We start from the raw sequence: 16,065 nt of genomic DNA on the forward strand, positions 1-16,065 counted from the left end.
GTGACTTCCAACCCCTCTCCCACCAATGTGGAATGAACTCCTGCCCCCACTCCTCTCAGTCCTCCCCTGAGAGCAGTTCTACCTCCCAACCCAGCTGGGGATTCAGCTCCGCTTCCCAGAATCCCCTCAGCCACCGTCTCCCTGTCCAGCTGAGGGGCTGGGAGGCTTTGGGCAGTAGTGCCATGGGGTGAGAGGAAGTGGACACCTTTCCCCAAGGGATCCTCCTGTCCTTCACATGATGCCATGGATAGTAGCTCTGGTGAATGGGGCACTTAAGCAGCCTCTGCTGACTAACTTCTCCAGTTCTCCCAGAGCAGGTGGTGGCTGGGATAACATGATACCAGAGCACTAGGAACTGGCCTGAGGCCCTGAGGGGTATAAAAGGCTCACAGAGATGACTAGGGGAGTTGGCAGCCCCTAGCATGAGCAATGGCAGCGTGTCGTGTTGATGTGATGCCTGTTAGGAAATAGCCTTACTGGAGAGCTGGGTTTGCCCTGCTTTGAGCTGCTCAGGCACCTACCAATGGCACCTTCATCCTCCCCTTACTCCCTGGTCAGCGCATGGGGATGGGATGAGAGTGATTTCCAATGGCCTGGAGGTGAAAGGCCCTGGGGATCCCTCCCCAGTTGATCCCCCTTTGGTTACCTCATCCCCTATCAGCTGACTGGCTTCCCCCAGGATGGAATATGTGAGCACCAGCACTGGCTGACATGGAGCTGGGGGTCGTGTATGGCCAGAAGCGCCACTTGGAGGAAAGTTCTTCTTTGGTCTTCTGAAGACCTAAAACCTACAGCACCAGAGCCCTTGCAATTGTCCAGAACCAGGCTCCAAATCCCTCTAGTGGCTCACAAGGTGGATAAGAGTCCTGGGGTAGCCAACCTTTGGGGTCCCATGGACCAAGGAGCCCCCTTCAGTAAGAGGTTGCAGGCACTGAGGCCTCAAATAGCTCTTTCTGGAGGAGGATTCACCGCAGGTGTCATGAGATGCTGGAAATGTGTTTGCGCACTCTGGAACCCAACTCATACAGACAACAAAGGACACTCTACTGCTCCCAGCAGCAATATCTCCTGCAGCTCACCCACTAGAGCAGGGGTCGGCAACCTTTCAGAAGTGGTCTGCCGAGTCTTCATTTATTCACTCTGATTTAAGGTTTCATGTGCCAGTAATACATTTTAACCTTTTTAGCAGGTCTTTCTATAAGTCTATAATATAGAACTAAATTATTGTTGTATGTAAAGTAAATAAGGTTTTTAAAATGTTTAAGAAGCTTCATTTAAAATTAAATTAAAATGCAGAGCCCCCCGGACCAGTAGTCAGGACCCGGGCAGTGTGAGTGCCACTGAAAATCAGCTTGTGTGCCGCCTTCGGCACGCGTGCCATAGGTTGCCTACCCTTGTGCTAGAGATTAGGGGTCTTTTAGATCTGGTTCATTCCCATGCCTCATCTCACTGACATTTCCATGAGCCTCATATACTCTGCTGGAAATAAGTAGCAGGCTCTTGCTCTGTATCCATAACACACTCACTGCAGGGGGAGACAGCTCCACACCTGAGCACCGGTGCAATGCACTGGTGGAGAGTCCTTATCTCCCCCATCCTGGCCATGTTCCTATAGCCCAGGCACTCGGTGTCCTGGAGCCTGTCCCGACACCACAGCTCTCTTGCCTCTCTGATGTTCAGCCCTGGGGGAGAAGGACACACCCATTTGGGACATTTGGCATTTTGGTTTCAGTGCATGTTTCCTTCTGTTCCCATTGCTGGGTACACACTGGCCGGGGTCCTCATGGCATCCATGGACCAATGGACTTGCAGGGTCCCCACCAGGTGGTTTAGTACCAGAAGGGGGATTTGTTTCAGTCACCGCAGTAATCATGGGACCCTTATGGCCATTGTGCTCTGGGAGTGGGTGCCTGTTAATGGTGGTGTCTAATACTGAGAACCCCCCCACCCACTGAAGTCAAGCCCAACTGGTGACATCCTATAAACTTTGTGTCCTTCCCCTGTGGTTCCTGCTTCAGCTCCTGCCCTCATGATGGGCTCTTTCCCTCCACATGTCTCAATAGCTCCGTTCCTGTCCCCTCACTAGCTATCTGCCCCGTCAGAGGGCTGATTTCCCTGGGCTGGGGGACAGAGCCGGGCTCTGAGATAAAGCAGCCAATTTCCCTGGCCCTTTCACACTCACCTCCCTAATTCAGAGAGAGGGGAAGAGAAAGAGTCACCATCTAAGCTGGGGTCGGTCTCAGAGGAGGGGACTTCTTTTTGTAGGGTCCCATTGCCCAGCAGAGGGAGTCTCAAAGGAGGGGCCTTGTTTCTATTGGGGTTCCTCTGCCCCGCTACAGTGGGTCTAAATAGAGAGGCGTCCCAATGGCCAGCTGGAGCTAGTATCTGAGAGGCTCGTTTCCATGGGGTCCCATTGCGCAGCTGGGTTTCTTACTCCTCTTCTGCAGCAGGAGCCTGTGCAGCCCATATAGCCCACCTCTGGCTTGCCAGCTGATGTTGTTGGCTGGGTGAGATACATAGAGACCCAGCTGCAGCACAAAGTTGCCTGCCTTGGGGAAGTTGGAGGAGCTCTGGTGGCAGGATGAGGAGAGGGGAGTCCATCAACATTCTCCCTTCAGCTCTCCAGAGCTCTGCTCCCACCCCTCTATAGGAGGCGCTGGGGCAGAGGAGCAAGACCCCTCTTCCTCTCTGCCCCCAAGGGAGCTTGGAACAAAGGGACCAGGACAAGGGCCCTCGATGAGCACTCACTGCCTAGCTGCTCCAGAATATGCTATGGAATGCATATGGAATATGCTATGGAATATGCTATGATATGCTGCTCCAGCTGCCTATGGAATGCAGTCCCTTACGGACCCAGGGGGGACCAATTAGCCAGGGGATGAGGACTCAAGCCCTGACTCTGCAGGATGCTGGGGGTCAAAGGTCACTTACATCAAATCCAGGCAAGGAGGTGGAGAATTTGAGCAGGGCAGCACTGCTCTGTATGGCCCTGGCTCTCCTCAGTCTTTTTGGAGAGGAGCCTGAAATGGATGTGCTGCGGGAGAAGGAGGCAGGGGAGGGTCAGCGGGCAGGCGTACATGCTCTACAAACGAGCCTCTTCCCCTCCCCATGGGACTGAGACTTTGTGTTCAGGGTGGAAGAATAGCTGATTTGAAAAGTGACACTGCCCACATCTTGCTGGGCACAAGCTCATTGTCTCTCTAGGCTGGGACAATGTTCAGTCTTGGGTCTGGTCTATTTGCTCTGAACCCCTGATCCATGAACAGCATGTCAGGGTCAAGGCACACGCCCTTGACCCCCAGAGCGCAGCTGCAAAGACCTTGGTAGCATGGATGGAACAGCCGTGAGGACAATCCCTCCAGGAACTCCAGTGTCCCTAGGACAGAAGAGCTGATTCCCTGAGGCTCCTCCTGTATCTCAGGGTCTCCCTAGAAAGGAGCCAATTACTTTTCTCAGAGGCCCATATTGTGCATCTCACAGGGGTTTCAGTCAGTCCGCAGCCAGGCCTGGTTTTCACTGTTAGTGCTTAATGCAACCTTGCAGAGCTCTGGATGACAGTCCCAGCTCCTTCCCCCTGCACTAACAGCTCTGGGAAAGTGTGGCCGGCTGGGTCCAAGCTGGGGGGAGGGATAGCTCAGTGAGCATTGGCCTGCTAAACCCAGGGTTGTGAGCTCAATCCTTGAGGGGGCCACTTAAGGAACTAGGGTAAAAAAGCTGCCTGGGGTTTGGTCCTGCTTTGCGCAGGGGGTTGGACTAGATGACCTTCTGAGGTCCCTTCCAACCCTGATATTCTATGAATGGAAATAGGGCTCTTTTAGTCTGTCCTTTGCAGCCCTCCCACAGAGCTAAGGGGAAATTCCACCCCAGACCATCCCATTCTACTCACCTACAAGAGGTGCTGCAGCTTCTTCAAGGTGGGGGTCTCTGTCAGCAGGCCCCTGAGCATGGTGTTCAGGATCTGTAAATAGCTCTTGTGCAGAGCCTGCAAGCAGAGGGAGCACCCGTCAGTCATGGGACATGGGGCTACACCAGTCAGGGGACAATTAGGAGGGTTCTCCAGGAGCCCTGGCAAGACTCAAAAGGCACATCCTGGCCTCTCCCATTCACATCACTCCAGTGACACTTAGCAAGAGTTCATGGCCGGATGCCTGCTGCCTCTTCAGTCCTTGCTCTTAGCAGTTCTCTGTGCAGGGCCTGGTACCCAGCAGACTATGGAACAGCCAAACTATAATGAGTGGGAGGTAGGATCCCCGGGAGAGTCCAGGCAGCAGATCAGAGAATGAGGAGAGGAGGAAAGTCTGGGATCAGCCACAGGGGCCCTCCCTGACCAGTCCTTCCAACAAACTCTAGAAAATATTCAAGAGGGAATGATCTTTTATTGGTCCCTGGGAGAGTCTTTTTTCTATTTTCTTCATACACATCCCTCTATCTGTCACCTTAAGCATTTCCATACAGACCATAATCATTGTATGTAAGAGAGCAGTATCAAACATCCAGCTGCCGGAAGTATTTGTGTGTGCCCTCTGGCATGTCCAGATTCTGCAGAATCTAAGCTTTCATTTGTTAGGGAAGGGAACCTTTCAAACGCAAGGTGAGTCTGGTTCAGTGGTGTCTGCAGAAAGCCCTGCCCCCTTTCCTCTCACGGTGGGGTTTCTACTGAATCCCTATGGCACTATACATGCCAGCCCGACTGTATCATTGCTTGTCCTTGTAGCAGAGGGGATGAGAGGAAAGGGAGTAATGGCTGCGTGAACTGCTGCAGCAGAGGACATGCTGAGGGAAGACAGGAGGAGAAATACAGAGGCAGGGGAGGGACACCTGGAAAGAAGGGCGGAGAAGACACTCAAAGGATGAAAAAAAGCAGCAGATTTTACCAGGAAGTGATGACACAAGTGACTAATGGCGGTCATTAAAAGTATCAGGATTGGCTTTCAGAGATGTTGAGACTCCAACTGAGGGGAATGGAGCATCCTAACCCTGCCCATTCTCCTCCTGCTTTGAGCAGGGGGTTGGACTAGATGACTTCCTGAGGTCCCTTCTAACCCTGATATTCTATGATTCCTTAACCCCCGGTCTCCAGACACTTAATACCCCTAGCAGCCAGCTGCCCCACTCTGCTTCCCACCACCCCCAATCCTGCCCCCTGGGTATCTCGGGAAATCCCAGCTGTAATGCCCTCCTCTAGTGCTTCTCCTGAGGCTGGTGGCCTGGGGAAGCAGTTAAGGGGACGGGGGATCTTTCAGTCCAGGGAGATAGAGACATTCTCCCTCCCTGCACCGTCCTGGCAGGAGGCAGAAGAGCTCGGCAGCTCGGCAGCGAGTTCAGCAGCACTTAAAAGGGGCTGGCTGAGGTCTCTCCTGCTCTGCCTGGGGTTTGCCAGACCAGGCATAGGCCGAGGGTCACTGATCAGTTTGGGGCTGGTTATGGCTGCCTCCTCACCCCACAGTTGGGCAGCCGGGTACTCTTGAGCCCAGTTCCACGCCCGCCCGCTGGAATCGATGAACGTATGTTTCATTTCTGCCATCCAGTCAGGGGGCTTGGAGAGCATCTCTGCCTCATGGACCCTCTCATGCCTCGTGAGGCTGGAGAGTTGAGTGAAGCTTTTGCTGCACACGGAGCATTTAAACGGTTTCAGGTCCATGTGGGTGATCTGGTGCCTGGCCAGGATGGAGTGCTTGACAAAGCTCTTCCCACACTGGGTGCATTTATGGGGCTTCTCAGCTGTGTGGTGTTTGAGGTGAGCCCGGAGATTTGATCTCTGAGTGAAGCATTTACCACACTCCTCACATGTGTATGGCTTTCCCCCTGCATGGCTAATCTGATGGAGGAGCAGCTCTGAGCTCTGAAGAAAGCATTTCCCACAATCTGGATAGATGGTGGGTTTCTCGTCCGCGTGGATTCTCTGGTGCTCAGAAAGAGCTGAGCTCACCCCGAAGCTTTTCCCGCAGTTAGAGCACTGGTAGCATTTCTGCCCCATGTGGATTCGCTGATGTGTGACGAGGCCTCTGCTGTCCCTGAACCTTCTCCCACAGTCAGGGCATGTGTAGAGCTTCTCGTTTGACAGAAATCTCTGATGTGAGAGAAGGGAGGAGCTTTCCAGCTCCTCCTCCTTTGCATGCACGCGCTTGTGTCTTGCTAAATGGGACCTCACACTGAAGCTCTTCCTGCAGTCCGGGCACTCATAAGGCCTCTCTCCCGTGTGGGTCCGGCGGTGCCTCGTGAGGTCTGAGTTGTTACTGAAGAGTTTCCCGCAGTCGGGGCATTTATGGGGTCTCTCTCCTGTGTGGATTCTCTGATGGTGAATAAAGTTTGAGCTCTCGCTGAAGCTTTTCCCACAGTCCAGGCACTTGTAGGGTCTCTCTCCTGTGTGCAGTCTCTGGTGAGTGATCAGGTGTGAGCTCACACTGAAGCTCTTCCCACAGTCACTGCATTTGTAGGGCTTCTCTCCTGTGTGCAGCCTTTGGTGTCTAACAAGGGCTGATTTCTGGCTAAAGCTTTTCTCACAGTCAGGGCATTTATAGGGCCTCTCTACAGGGTGGATTGTCTGCTGAACACTAAGTTCTGAGCTCTGTCTACAGCTCTTCCCAGACACAGTGTGTGTATCTCCATTTTCACCTCCTTTCCTTTCTCTCGGACAGGCTGAGATGTCTTTTGGTTTCTTGAGTCTTTCCCCACAGCAAGTGGGTTTTCTCTCTCCCTTCCCTGGCTGGTTTTTCTGATGCTTCTCCAGCCTGCACTGACTCTCACAGGCTTCTCCCTGCTCATGACTCTGGGAAACATCCCTTTCAGCTCTTCCCAGTAACATCCCAGGTGGTTCCACTTGCTCGGGACCTTCCTGCTGAGGGGTCTCCTCCTTGTTCTCACTCACTGTCCCGTCACCTGCTGGAACAGAGAGAGAATCCAGACAGGCGTCATTCCCTATGCCGGGAAGACAGAGAACCTCACAGAGGGGACCAGGAAGTGGGGGAACAAACCCAAATAACAAATGGAGAGCCTGGAACACCAGGAGATGAATCCCCTGGAGGAAATGGGGAAGAGACATTCCCACCCAAACACTCCAGCTGACAGGCAAGGTGGATGGGAAGCTATGATGAGTGACATATGCGATGAGAATACGACCCCCGTGGGGGACAGTCCCAGGGAAGGCAGAACTGGGGGAACACATGGGGTGCTGGTGGGAATCCCTCATTTTTACTTCACTTGCTGATGGCTACCAAGTTAGTTTAACCTCACCTGCAATCTCCCGTTCCTCACAGCCCTGGAGATCTGGGACCCACAGCTCTTCCCCTTGTTCCATCTGAGAGCTCACATTGGAGTTGTCAATAAGTAATCCTTCTCAGGAGAAAACACACAAACAACTGAGATCAGGGTTTATTCCATTTCCTTAAAGTGTTACATATGGTTTTAACCCAGCCCTATTCCATACTGAGGGGCATGAGAGCCGAACAGATAGGAACCTGGTTATGGAGACCCTTTGTGAGAGACAAATGCCTGCTGAGGAATGTATTGTTTCCCTTGTAGATTTTAAGGCCAGAAGGAATCATTATGGTCACTTCATCTGATGTTAGGAGAGGCAGGGAACCAAAAGAGCATTCTAAAGCACACACTAGCTATCAAATACAGAGCAACCCCCATCCCACTGGTGTCACGAGGCTAGCTTGGCTAAAGGCTTCCTGCCCACAAAAGAGAGAATCCCACTTTGTTTTCTGAGTGTGGATTTTTCATGCAAGTTCCTTAAAACCAGATGCTCCCAAGTGAGGACATGGATCTTAAGTAGCTTCTTGTTGCATTCAACAAGCATAAGAGCTTTGCTCTCACAATTCTGTACAAGATAGCCCCTCCCTCCACTATTCATAGACTCCAAGGCCAGAAGGGACCATTGTGATCATCTAGTTTGACCTACTGTAGGACACAGACCAGAGACCTGCCCCACAATAATTTGTGACAAAGTTCCTCCTCTACCTTGGTGGGTCCTGTGCTTACTAGTAGATTTGCTCGCCTCAGAGATTCATGGCAGCCCTCAGTTTGCAGGGGCAGCTCTAGCTTTTTTGCCACCCCAAGCATGGCAGGCAGGCTGCCTTTGGCGGCGTGCCTGCGGGAGGTCCACCAGTCCCGTGGCTTCGGCATACCTGCCACCGAATTGCCGCCGAATCCACAGGACCGGCGGACCTCCTGCAGGTGCACCGACGAAGGCAGCCTGACTGCCGCCCTCACACCAACCGGCAGGCCTTCCCTCCATGGCTTGCTGCCCCAGGCACGCACTTGGAGTGCTGGTGCCTGGAGCCGCTGCTGTCAGTTTGGCCACTTTCATGGCTCAAATCTGCTGTTTTACTCAGATAACTTCATCACCAGCCAGCAGGGGGAAAAGGAAGGAGAACAATCCCCGCAGTCTCTGCTGATCCGCCATGTGGGTTGGGGAACAGCCCAGAGACCTTCCCTCTGGTGGAACCTATAGTCCGGGTCTAAAAATCGACTTCTATAAAATTGACCTAATTTCGTAGTGTAGACATACCCTATTACTTTCACTGGCCACAGCATGTCACCTTCGGCAACCCTGGCTGCTCTGCTCAGCCCCAAAAGCTGCTGCACTTCCAGGTACACTGATTTTGAGTATCTCACATGTCATGTGCCCACGGTGAGACGGTTATGGATCTTAAGAGGTGCTGGAGCCAATGGGAACTGCGGCTGCCCAAGGTGTCAAGCTGGGTTCCTAAAAAACGGAGGCTATCAGTGAGGCCACTTTTTAAAAATGTGTGCCATTAAATGGTCAGCTAAGAAAGATTCAACACAAGCATGACCTATTATTACAGGGTATTCTATTCTGGTGTACAGTAGCAGCTAGGAAGACATTCATGTGCATTTGTCAGCTCCTAGAAGGACCTTAGCTTAAATATGGAAGCTAGAAGCATAAATACTTTAAAGCAATTCCTTTCACTGCTTTGGGAAAGTTACTGTTAACTTCTATGAGGGTCATTTCAGGGCAGTTCCCAGGAAAGAGGCAAATAAAGTTCATAACAAAACCTGGCAGGTGTCACAAAGTGGCACTGTTACACACAGTCTCCAAACCCTTTTCCTAGGCATGTGAGCAAGTTTTGACTCTTGGGATGATATATTGTGCTTCATTAGTTTTGGATTATGCCAGGTTTGGAGTAGAAGCAGCTTTGGGACAGGAGAAGCTACACGAGGAGCAGGCAAGATTGCTCTGTAAATACAGTCTGCTCCAGACAGAGCTGCTGTCTGGGAACTGGTGTGGGGTTGAGATTCCTAGGAGAAGGGATTGCCCTGCATGCAGTTTGACCTTCTCATGTCAGGATTGGTGTACTGCAATTTACCCTTACAGTGTATACAGACTGATTTCAAATTTAAAAGTACGTTGGTATAGCACAAGTTTAGTGGCCACAGCATGTTACCTTGAGTCACCCATGTGTGATGAAAACCAGCTGGCTGGAAACCCTCATGGATAATCACTGATTTCTCCCCCACTGCAAAGTCAACCTGCAAGACCTCGGACAACTGCTACTGCTTGATAGAGGGACCAGGTTGGTGTCAGAAGGGGATACTGGTGTCAGAAAAGGAGGAATCCAGGCTGTTAGTGCAATTCTCTGTTCTGCTGTGATAACAAAACCATCCCTCAGAAGTGTATCTGAGTCCAGAGGGATAGAAATCCTGCTTGTACATGGAGCAGCATAATAATTAACGATATACACCCAGTGCTTAATCTGTAATGAAAGAGGTGCCGGGGCTCAAGATGAGCAGCTGGAGAGTGACGGCTGCTGGCTGGGCACCCAGCTCTGAAAGCAGTACTGTTGTCAGCAGCAGCACAGAACTAAGGGTGGCATGGGATAGTATTGCCAATCTTCCATCTGTGCTGCTGGTGGTGGCGGTGCTGCCTTCTGAGCTGCGGCTGCTGGCCAGGAGCCCAGAGGTGTTGGTGCTATGAACTGCCAAGCCTCGAGGTGCTAGGGCTCAGCCCTGGCACAAATTAATCACTGCCTACACAATTATAGAAGACAGAAGTGACCATATGACAAATCTGTTTCACTAAAGATTTACTGTAGGATTTTGGCCACGGGGACGTTGTTATCGGCATGCCAGGTGACACAGTTATATTACAGGGTGTCACACACGTGCATTTAAGATTGTAGGAAAAAAACCATGCAGTGTATAGTACAAACGTAGGAATTTCCAGACTGGATCAGATCCAGGTATGGACTTAGCCCAATATTCTGTGTCTCAGAATGACCAGTGCCAGCTGCTTCAGAGGACGGTGTAGCTGTGTGGGATAGTGTGCCACCATATTAGGTCTTTTCCTGGTCTCTATTAGACAGAACTTGGCTTCAGACCTGACATGTGATGTCCATGTAAATGTCCAATCCTTTTCTGAATCTTATTAAATTCTTGGCTTCAACAACTTCCTGAGACAATGAGTTCTGAGAGATAATATGTGACCATGTAGTAAAACACAGTGTCCTAATGCTTAAGCAAAAGGGAGCAGTTAAAGATGCACAAGGGGTCCCTTACCTGTGGCCTTTCCTGGCTTTCTCATGCTTGACTGGAGTGATGGTGTGCCACCCAAGAGCCACCCCCTGGTAGCATGCTTGGTCCTGCAGACCTGCAGCTCTTTCTCGCTCTCTTGCAAGGATTACTCCCAGACCAGAATGCTCAGACCAACATTCTTCCTTTGTGGGGCTTATTTCATTAACTCAAAAGTACAAACCTTTAACCCTTCCAGTCCACCCATCTTCTGTGTGCTAATCCAGCCAGGCATTCTCTCCTAAACTCACAAGATCGCAGCCTCCTCCTGGGCCTGTGTAATCATTCAGATAAGCTAACTGACTTACATTTAGGTGTCTGACTACATCCCAGTTTCGGGTGCCATTTTATACAACCCCTCTCTCACTGCACATCTAAATTACTGCTGTAAAAGTTCTCCAGCTGCCTAATTTCCTGTTCTGGTCATGTACACCACTTCCTCCCTCTAGGCATCCAGACACTATCTCCTTTCTGAGCCCCAGCACAATCCCTGAACCAGGCTAAGCCAGGCAGGTGAATTCCTAACGTCCCTGCAAGGCCTGATCTGCTAGGTGCGCTCAGAGCATGCCTCAGCAAGGGCCCGTTCCAAACCCAGAGGAGAAGGTGCCCACAGTATGACTCAGAGCCCAGTAGTTAGCATTCAGCTGGGATGTGGGTCAAACAGGTTCACTTCCCCCCTCTGCCTGGGGGGTGGGGAGAAGGATCTGACCAGAGATTTGTATACACCCCCTTATTGCTCCTGCTGCCCCATCCAGTCTCTCCCACTGTCTCCCTCCTGCCCCCTCTCCCCTCGGGCTGGGAGACTCGGTCCCTGACCCGGGCCCGGGCCGGTCGCTCTCCCGGAGCTGGCTTGGCTCCTGCAGGCGCTCAGGGGGGGCAGCAGCGCTGGGACTCGCAGACCCCCGCCCGGGAGCAGAGATGGGTCCCCTCCTCCGGCTGGACACAGAGGGGCGGTAGGAAACGGCTCTCCCCGCACAGATTCCGCTGGGGAGGGGACTGGAGGAGCAGCTACTCCGGATGGAGCAAGTGTCTGACCTAGGAAGTGCAGCCTGCATGCAGAAAGCAGGAGCAGCCTCCCGTCCCGCCCCCTCCCGGAGCAACATCCAGGGCCCGCTATCGACTGCAGCTAATGAGCTCCCCTCCCTGCGCTCCCCTAGAGGGGGGTGGGGAATCCGGCCAGAACCCTTCTCTCCTGCCTGAATAGAGAGAAATCTCCAGCGCGAACGAACCAGAGACAGAGCCCCACCGAAACTTGTCCCCTGCTGCCAGACAGGGCTCGGGGCAGCCCCTGGAGCCAGGTACCCATCAGCCCAGACCTCTTTATTTGGGGGTCTCTGGAATCTCCTTTCCTGTAAAAGCCACTCTCAGGCAGAGCGCTCCGGCTCCTCCCTTGGGGCTGGGTACGTTGCTCTCCCACATGCCCCAACTGGCGGAAGCAGCTCCCCCTCCTGGCTGGTGTGGTGAAGACTCCCCCTTTTCCAGTCTGTTTTAACCCCTGCAGCTGGGTCAGGCCTTCAGTCTCCTGTGGCATCTGAGGAGGCGGCAGAGGCTGTGTTGAGTCTCACGGGTGGGGTGATGCCAGGCTAGTGCTTTGTGTGCCCAGCACTGTGCCAACCCTGAACACTCCTGACACTTGTCCCTGGGGCTCAGTGCAGGGGCATGCATGACCCAGCTCCCTGGGTACTGGTCCCCATGCCACCCTTGCTCATGCCAGCACAGTTAGGAAGGGCCGCCAGGAGCGGGGCAAGTGGGGCGATTTGCCCCAAGCTCCGCAGGGGCCCCCACGAGAATGGCTGAGGCTCCTGCCCGACCCCACCCCTCTCCCTGAGCCTCAGTGCATCCAAGAGCTTCCCGGGACAGCGGCAGCGGCTCTGGTGGGGCCTCTGAGCTCTGCCCCGCTTAGAGCCTTGTGGTAAGGGGGCGGGGCTGCGAGCTCCACCCTGAGCAGAGGCAGCTGAGCTCAGCCTGGAGCTTGCAGCCCCGCCCCCTTACCACACTGCTCTGAGTGGGGCGGAGCTCAGACCCCGCCAAGCCACACTGCCGCTGTAACAGGAAGCTACTGGATGTGCTGAGACTCTGGGTCAGGGCCGGCTCTAGGCACCAGCCCTCCAAGCATGTGCTTGGGGCGGCACCTTCTAATGGGCAGCACTCTGCCCCCAGGGGCGGCTCCAGGCACCAGCACGCCAAGCATGTGCTTGGGGCAGCAAGCCACAGGGGGCGCTCTGCTGGTCGCCATGAGGGTGGCAGGCAGGCTGCCTTTGGCGGCATGTTTGCGGAGGGTCTGCTGGTCCCACGACTTCTGCAGACCTCCCACAGGCTGCCGCAGAATTCGCGGAACTGGGGACCTCCTGTAGGCAAGCCGCCAAAGGCAGCCTGCCTGCAATGCTTCGGGCAGCAAAATGCCTAGAGCTGCCCCGTCCTCCCTCCCTTTTTATTTTTATTTTTTATTTTTTTGCTTGGGGCAGCATTGTTGGAAGCTGGCCCTGGCACAGCCACTCTCCTGAGCCAGGATCCACACCCCCTGCCCAGCCTGGCAGCACCCTGCACAGCCCACTCTGGCAGGGAAACGCAGCGCTGCCCTGGGGAGACTCAGAGTGGCAGCAGGACCCCTCCTCCCTGCACCCCGGGCCCTGCTTCCCTCCCTCCTGAGCTCCTCACACATTCCAGGAGCCTCTCTCACCACCACCGCAGCCCAGGCTCGGCTCCCCCTCCCTCCCATCACATGCTCCGGGAGCCCCTCTCGCAGCCGCAGCTCGGGCTGCGATAGCGGCGAGAGGGGCTCCCGGAGTCAGGGCCACCCGAGGGGGGGGAAGTGGGGCAATTTTCCCCAGGCCCCCATGAGAATGTCAGAGGCTCCCCCTGCCTCCATCTTCCCCCATCCCCCAGTGTCTCAGCTGGTAAGGGAGCGGGGCTACAAGCTGCCACCGAGCAGCAGGAACTCAGGCCCCGCTGGAGACACCATGCCGCTGCAGCGCTGTCCAGGAGAGGGGGTAAGCTGCATGGTAAGGGGCCGGGGCTGGAGCCGGGCACTCCCCCCAGCCCTGACCCCCAGCTCCAAGCCCAGCCCCTCTGAGCCAGGCACTCATCCCAGCTCCGAGCCCAGCCCCTCTGAGCCAGGCACCCCCCGACCCCATCCCCATCCCCCCCACAGCCCTGACCCCCAGCTCTGAGCCCAGCCCCTCTGAGCCAGACATCCCTGGCCCCATCCTCCCCACAGCCCTGACCCCCAGCTCCAAGCCCAGCCCCTCTGAGCTGGGCACCCCTGCCGACCCCATCCCCCACATCCCTGACCCCCAGCTCTGAGCCCAGCCCCTGTGAGCCAGGCACCCCCCGACCCCATCTCCCCACAGTCCTGAGCCCAGCCCCTGTGAGCTGAGCAACCCCCAACCCAGAGCCCAGCTCCCCACTCAGCCCTGGGCAACAGCAGCACCACCCCCCAGGCAGCAACAGTCCATTGGCACCAACCATCACCATCACCCAGGAACAGCCCATTATGTAATTGCAAATGTAGACATACCAGTAAAGCATTTAATGTTTTTAAATAATTTAGTGTATTTTCAAATTACTACAAATTAATTTTTGAATGTATTTCATGAGTTATTTTTTACATTTCCAAATATATGTTACTATAGTATTGCAACTTTTTTCTATGGAAGGGGCCCCCAAAATTGCTTTGCCTCAGGCCCCCTGAATCCTCTGGGCATCCCTGCCCAGAGTGTGTGAGGAGCTAGGGAGGGAGGGAAGCGGGGTCCCCTGGAGCCGAGCCCCGGCTGCGGCAGCGGCGAGATGGGTTCCCGGAGTGTGTGAGGAGGTGAGCGGCCGGCTGGGCTCGTTGGTGCTGAGCAGGTAGCCCTGCAGCCGGAGATCCTCGCCTTCCTGCCTGCTGCGGCTGGGCCAGGGCACCTTGAGGCTGAAGAGCAGCAGGTCCGGGAGGCTTTCCAGGTCCTCGGCCGCCAGCATGTCGAGGGTGAGGGTGGTGAGCACGAACTGATCCACCTCGGCCACCAGCAGCGCCGCAAAGCCCAGGGAGGGGACAGTGTTCTTCACCATGCCCTGCAGCCACACTGCCACCTGTAAGTACTCCTGCTCCGTGCCGCCCAGCAGCTCCACCTGCATGGGGACAGAGTCGCAGCTGGGCCAGGGCTCGGCTGCCGTGTGTTGGTAGCGGATCCCACGTTTTGGGGGAAGCCCAGTGCTGGGGCTGCAGGGGGTGTGAGTGGGGTGGGGAGAGCTCAGGTCTAGGGGGAGGCAGCCAAAATTTTTTTTGCTTGGGGCGGCAAAAAACCTAGAGCCATCCCTGCTCTGGGTGAGGGGGGAGCCGGGAGGGGGTTGTCTAAGGGGCAGGAAGTCCCAGGCACAGACAGGGCACAGGGAGGGGGCAGAGGTTGAGGGGGCAGTCAGGGGACAGGGAATGGGGGGGGGGTTGGATCATGGGTGTTCCGGGGGTCTGTCAGGACTCAGCAGGGGGTGGGTAGGGGTGGGGTCCCGGGTTGGTGATGGTGTCTTTGGGGGACGGTGAGGGGACAAGGGGGGGTGGGTAGTCAGGGGGCAGGAAGTGGGTGGGGGTTGGATAGGGAGCAGGGCCAGGCTGTTTGTGAGGCACAGCCTTCTCTCACCTAAAGCTCATTCAGCAGTTTGAGGCTTGCAGAAGAGCCAAGCTGTTAGCTTTTCCATTAGGGCTACCATCCTTTTCACTTCTCAAATGCCAAATTATAGTCTGTATTTAATTTCAGTGCCATAGGGAGATTCATGTCAGGGGAGGGTAGCTTCATTTAAAATTAGCCACTGGGGGAGGGATCAGATGAGAAGAGCAATATCCTTCCCAACCCTATCAAGAGAGACCCCCCCCCCCTACATTCCCTGAGGCTCCAGAGGGATTAATTCAGTGGTTCTCAAACTTTTATACTGGTTACCCCTTTCACATAGCAAACCTCCGAGTGTTAAATTACCCCCCTTTATAAATTAATACCCCCCTTATAAATTAAAAACACTTTTTTATATATTTAACACTATTATAAATGCTGGAAGCAAAGCAGGGTTTGAAGTGGAGGCTGACAGCTCACGATCCCCAGTAATAACCTCGTGACCCCCTGAGGGGTCCTGACCCCCCAGTTTGAGAACCCCTGGGTTAATTTAATTTTAGCACCCTATGTCCATTCACATGCATGTGCTATTTTGAGCATTTCAGTTTTCACAACATAGGCTCATCCCAGATTCTGGAACAAGCTCAAATGCTCAATTCATGGACTATGTACATAAGCTATACTAAAGACAAACCCACAGTAACCATCTCCAGTTTGTGAGGGACCACATGGAGTCAGTCTCTAGGAAACAGATAAATGCATGGAGGTTAAGTCCATTAATGGCTATTAGCCAGGATGGGTAAGGAATGGTGTCCCTAGCCTCTGTTTGTCAGAGGGTGGAGATGGATGGCAGGAGAGAGATCTTTTGACCTGTTAGCTTTACTCCCTCTGGGACACTTGGCATTGGCCATTGTCAGTAGACAGGATACTGGGCTGGATGGACCTTTGG

At 54.2% G+C, this 16,065-nt stretch overlaps 1 protein-coding gene across 4 annotated transcripts; it reads right to left on the minus strand.

The window, feature by feature from the left end:
• Positions 1-4,387: 4,387 nt before the first annotated feature.
• On the minus strand, positions 4,388-11,508 carry LOC120383236 (zinc finger protein 883-like). Of its 4 annotated transcripts, none has more exons than XM_039501093.1 (5): positions 10,522-11,508; positions 9,411-9,559; positions 8,513-8,710; positions 7,234-7,332; positions 4,388-6,879 (listed from the first exon to the last, which is right to left on the minus strand). In XM_039501093.1, the coding sequence occupies exons 4-5, from the start codon at positions 7,295-7,297 to the stop codon at positions 5,240-5,242; spliced, it is 1,704 nt and encodes a 567-aa protein (XP_039357027.1). In that variant the 5' UTR covers positions 7,298-7,332; positions 8,513-8,710; positions 9,411-9,559; positions 10,522-11,508; the 3' UTR covers positions 4,388-5,239. The 4 variants fall into 4 exon arrangements, with proteins under 4 accessions (XP_039357027.1, XP_039357025.1, XP_039357028.1 ...); XM_039501091.1 differs by having other exon boundaries at positions 4,388-6,882; positions 10,522-11,507; XM_039501094.1 differs by lacking the exons at positions 8,513-8,710; positions 9,411-9,559; positions 10,522-11,508 and having other exon boundaries at positions 7,234-7,961.
• Between the last annotated feature and the right edge of the window lie 4,557 nt (positions 11,509-16,065).

Source organism: Mauremys reevesii, linkage group 15, assembly GCF_016161935.1.
Source record: "Mauremys reevesii isolate NIE-2019 linkage group 15, ASM1616193v1, whole genome shotgun sequence".
In the NCBI taxonomy this organism is placed as follows: Eukaryota; Metazoa; Chordata; order Testudines; family Geoemydidae; genus Mauremys; species Mauremys reevesii.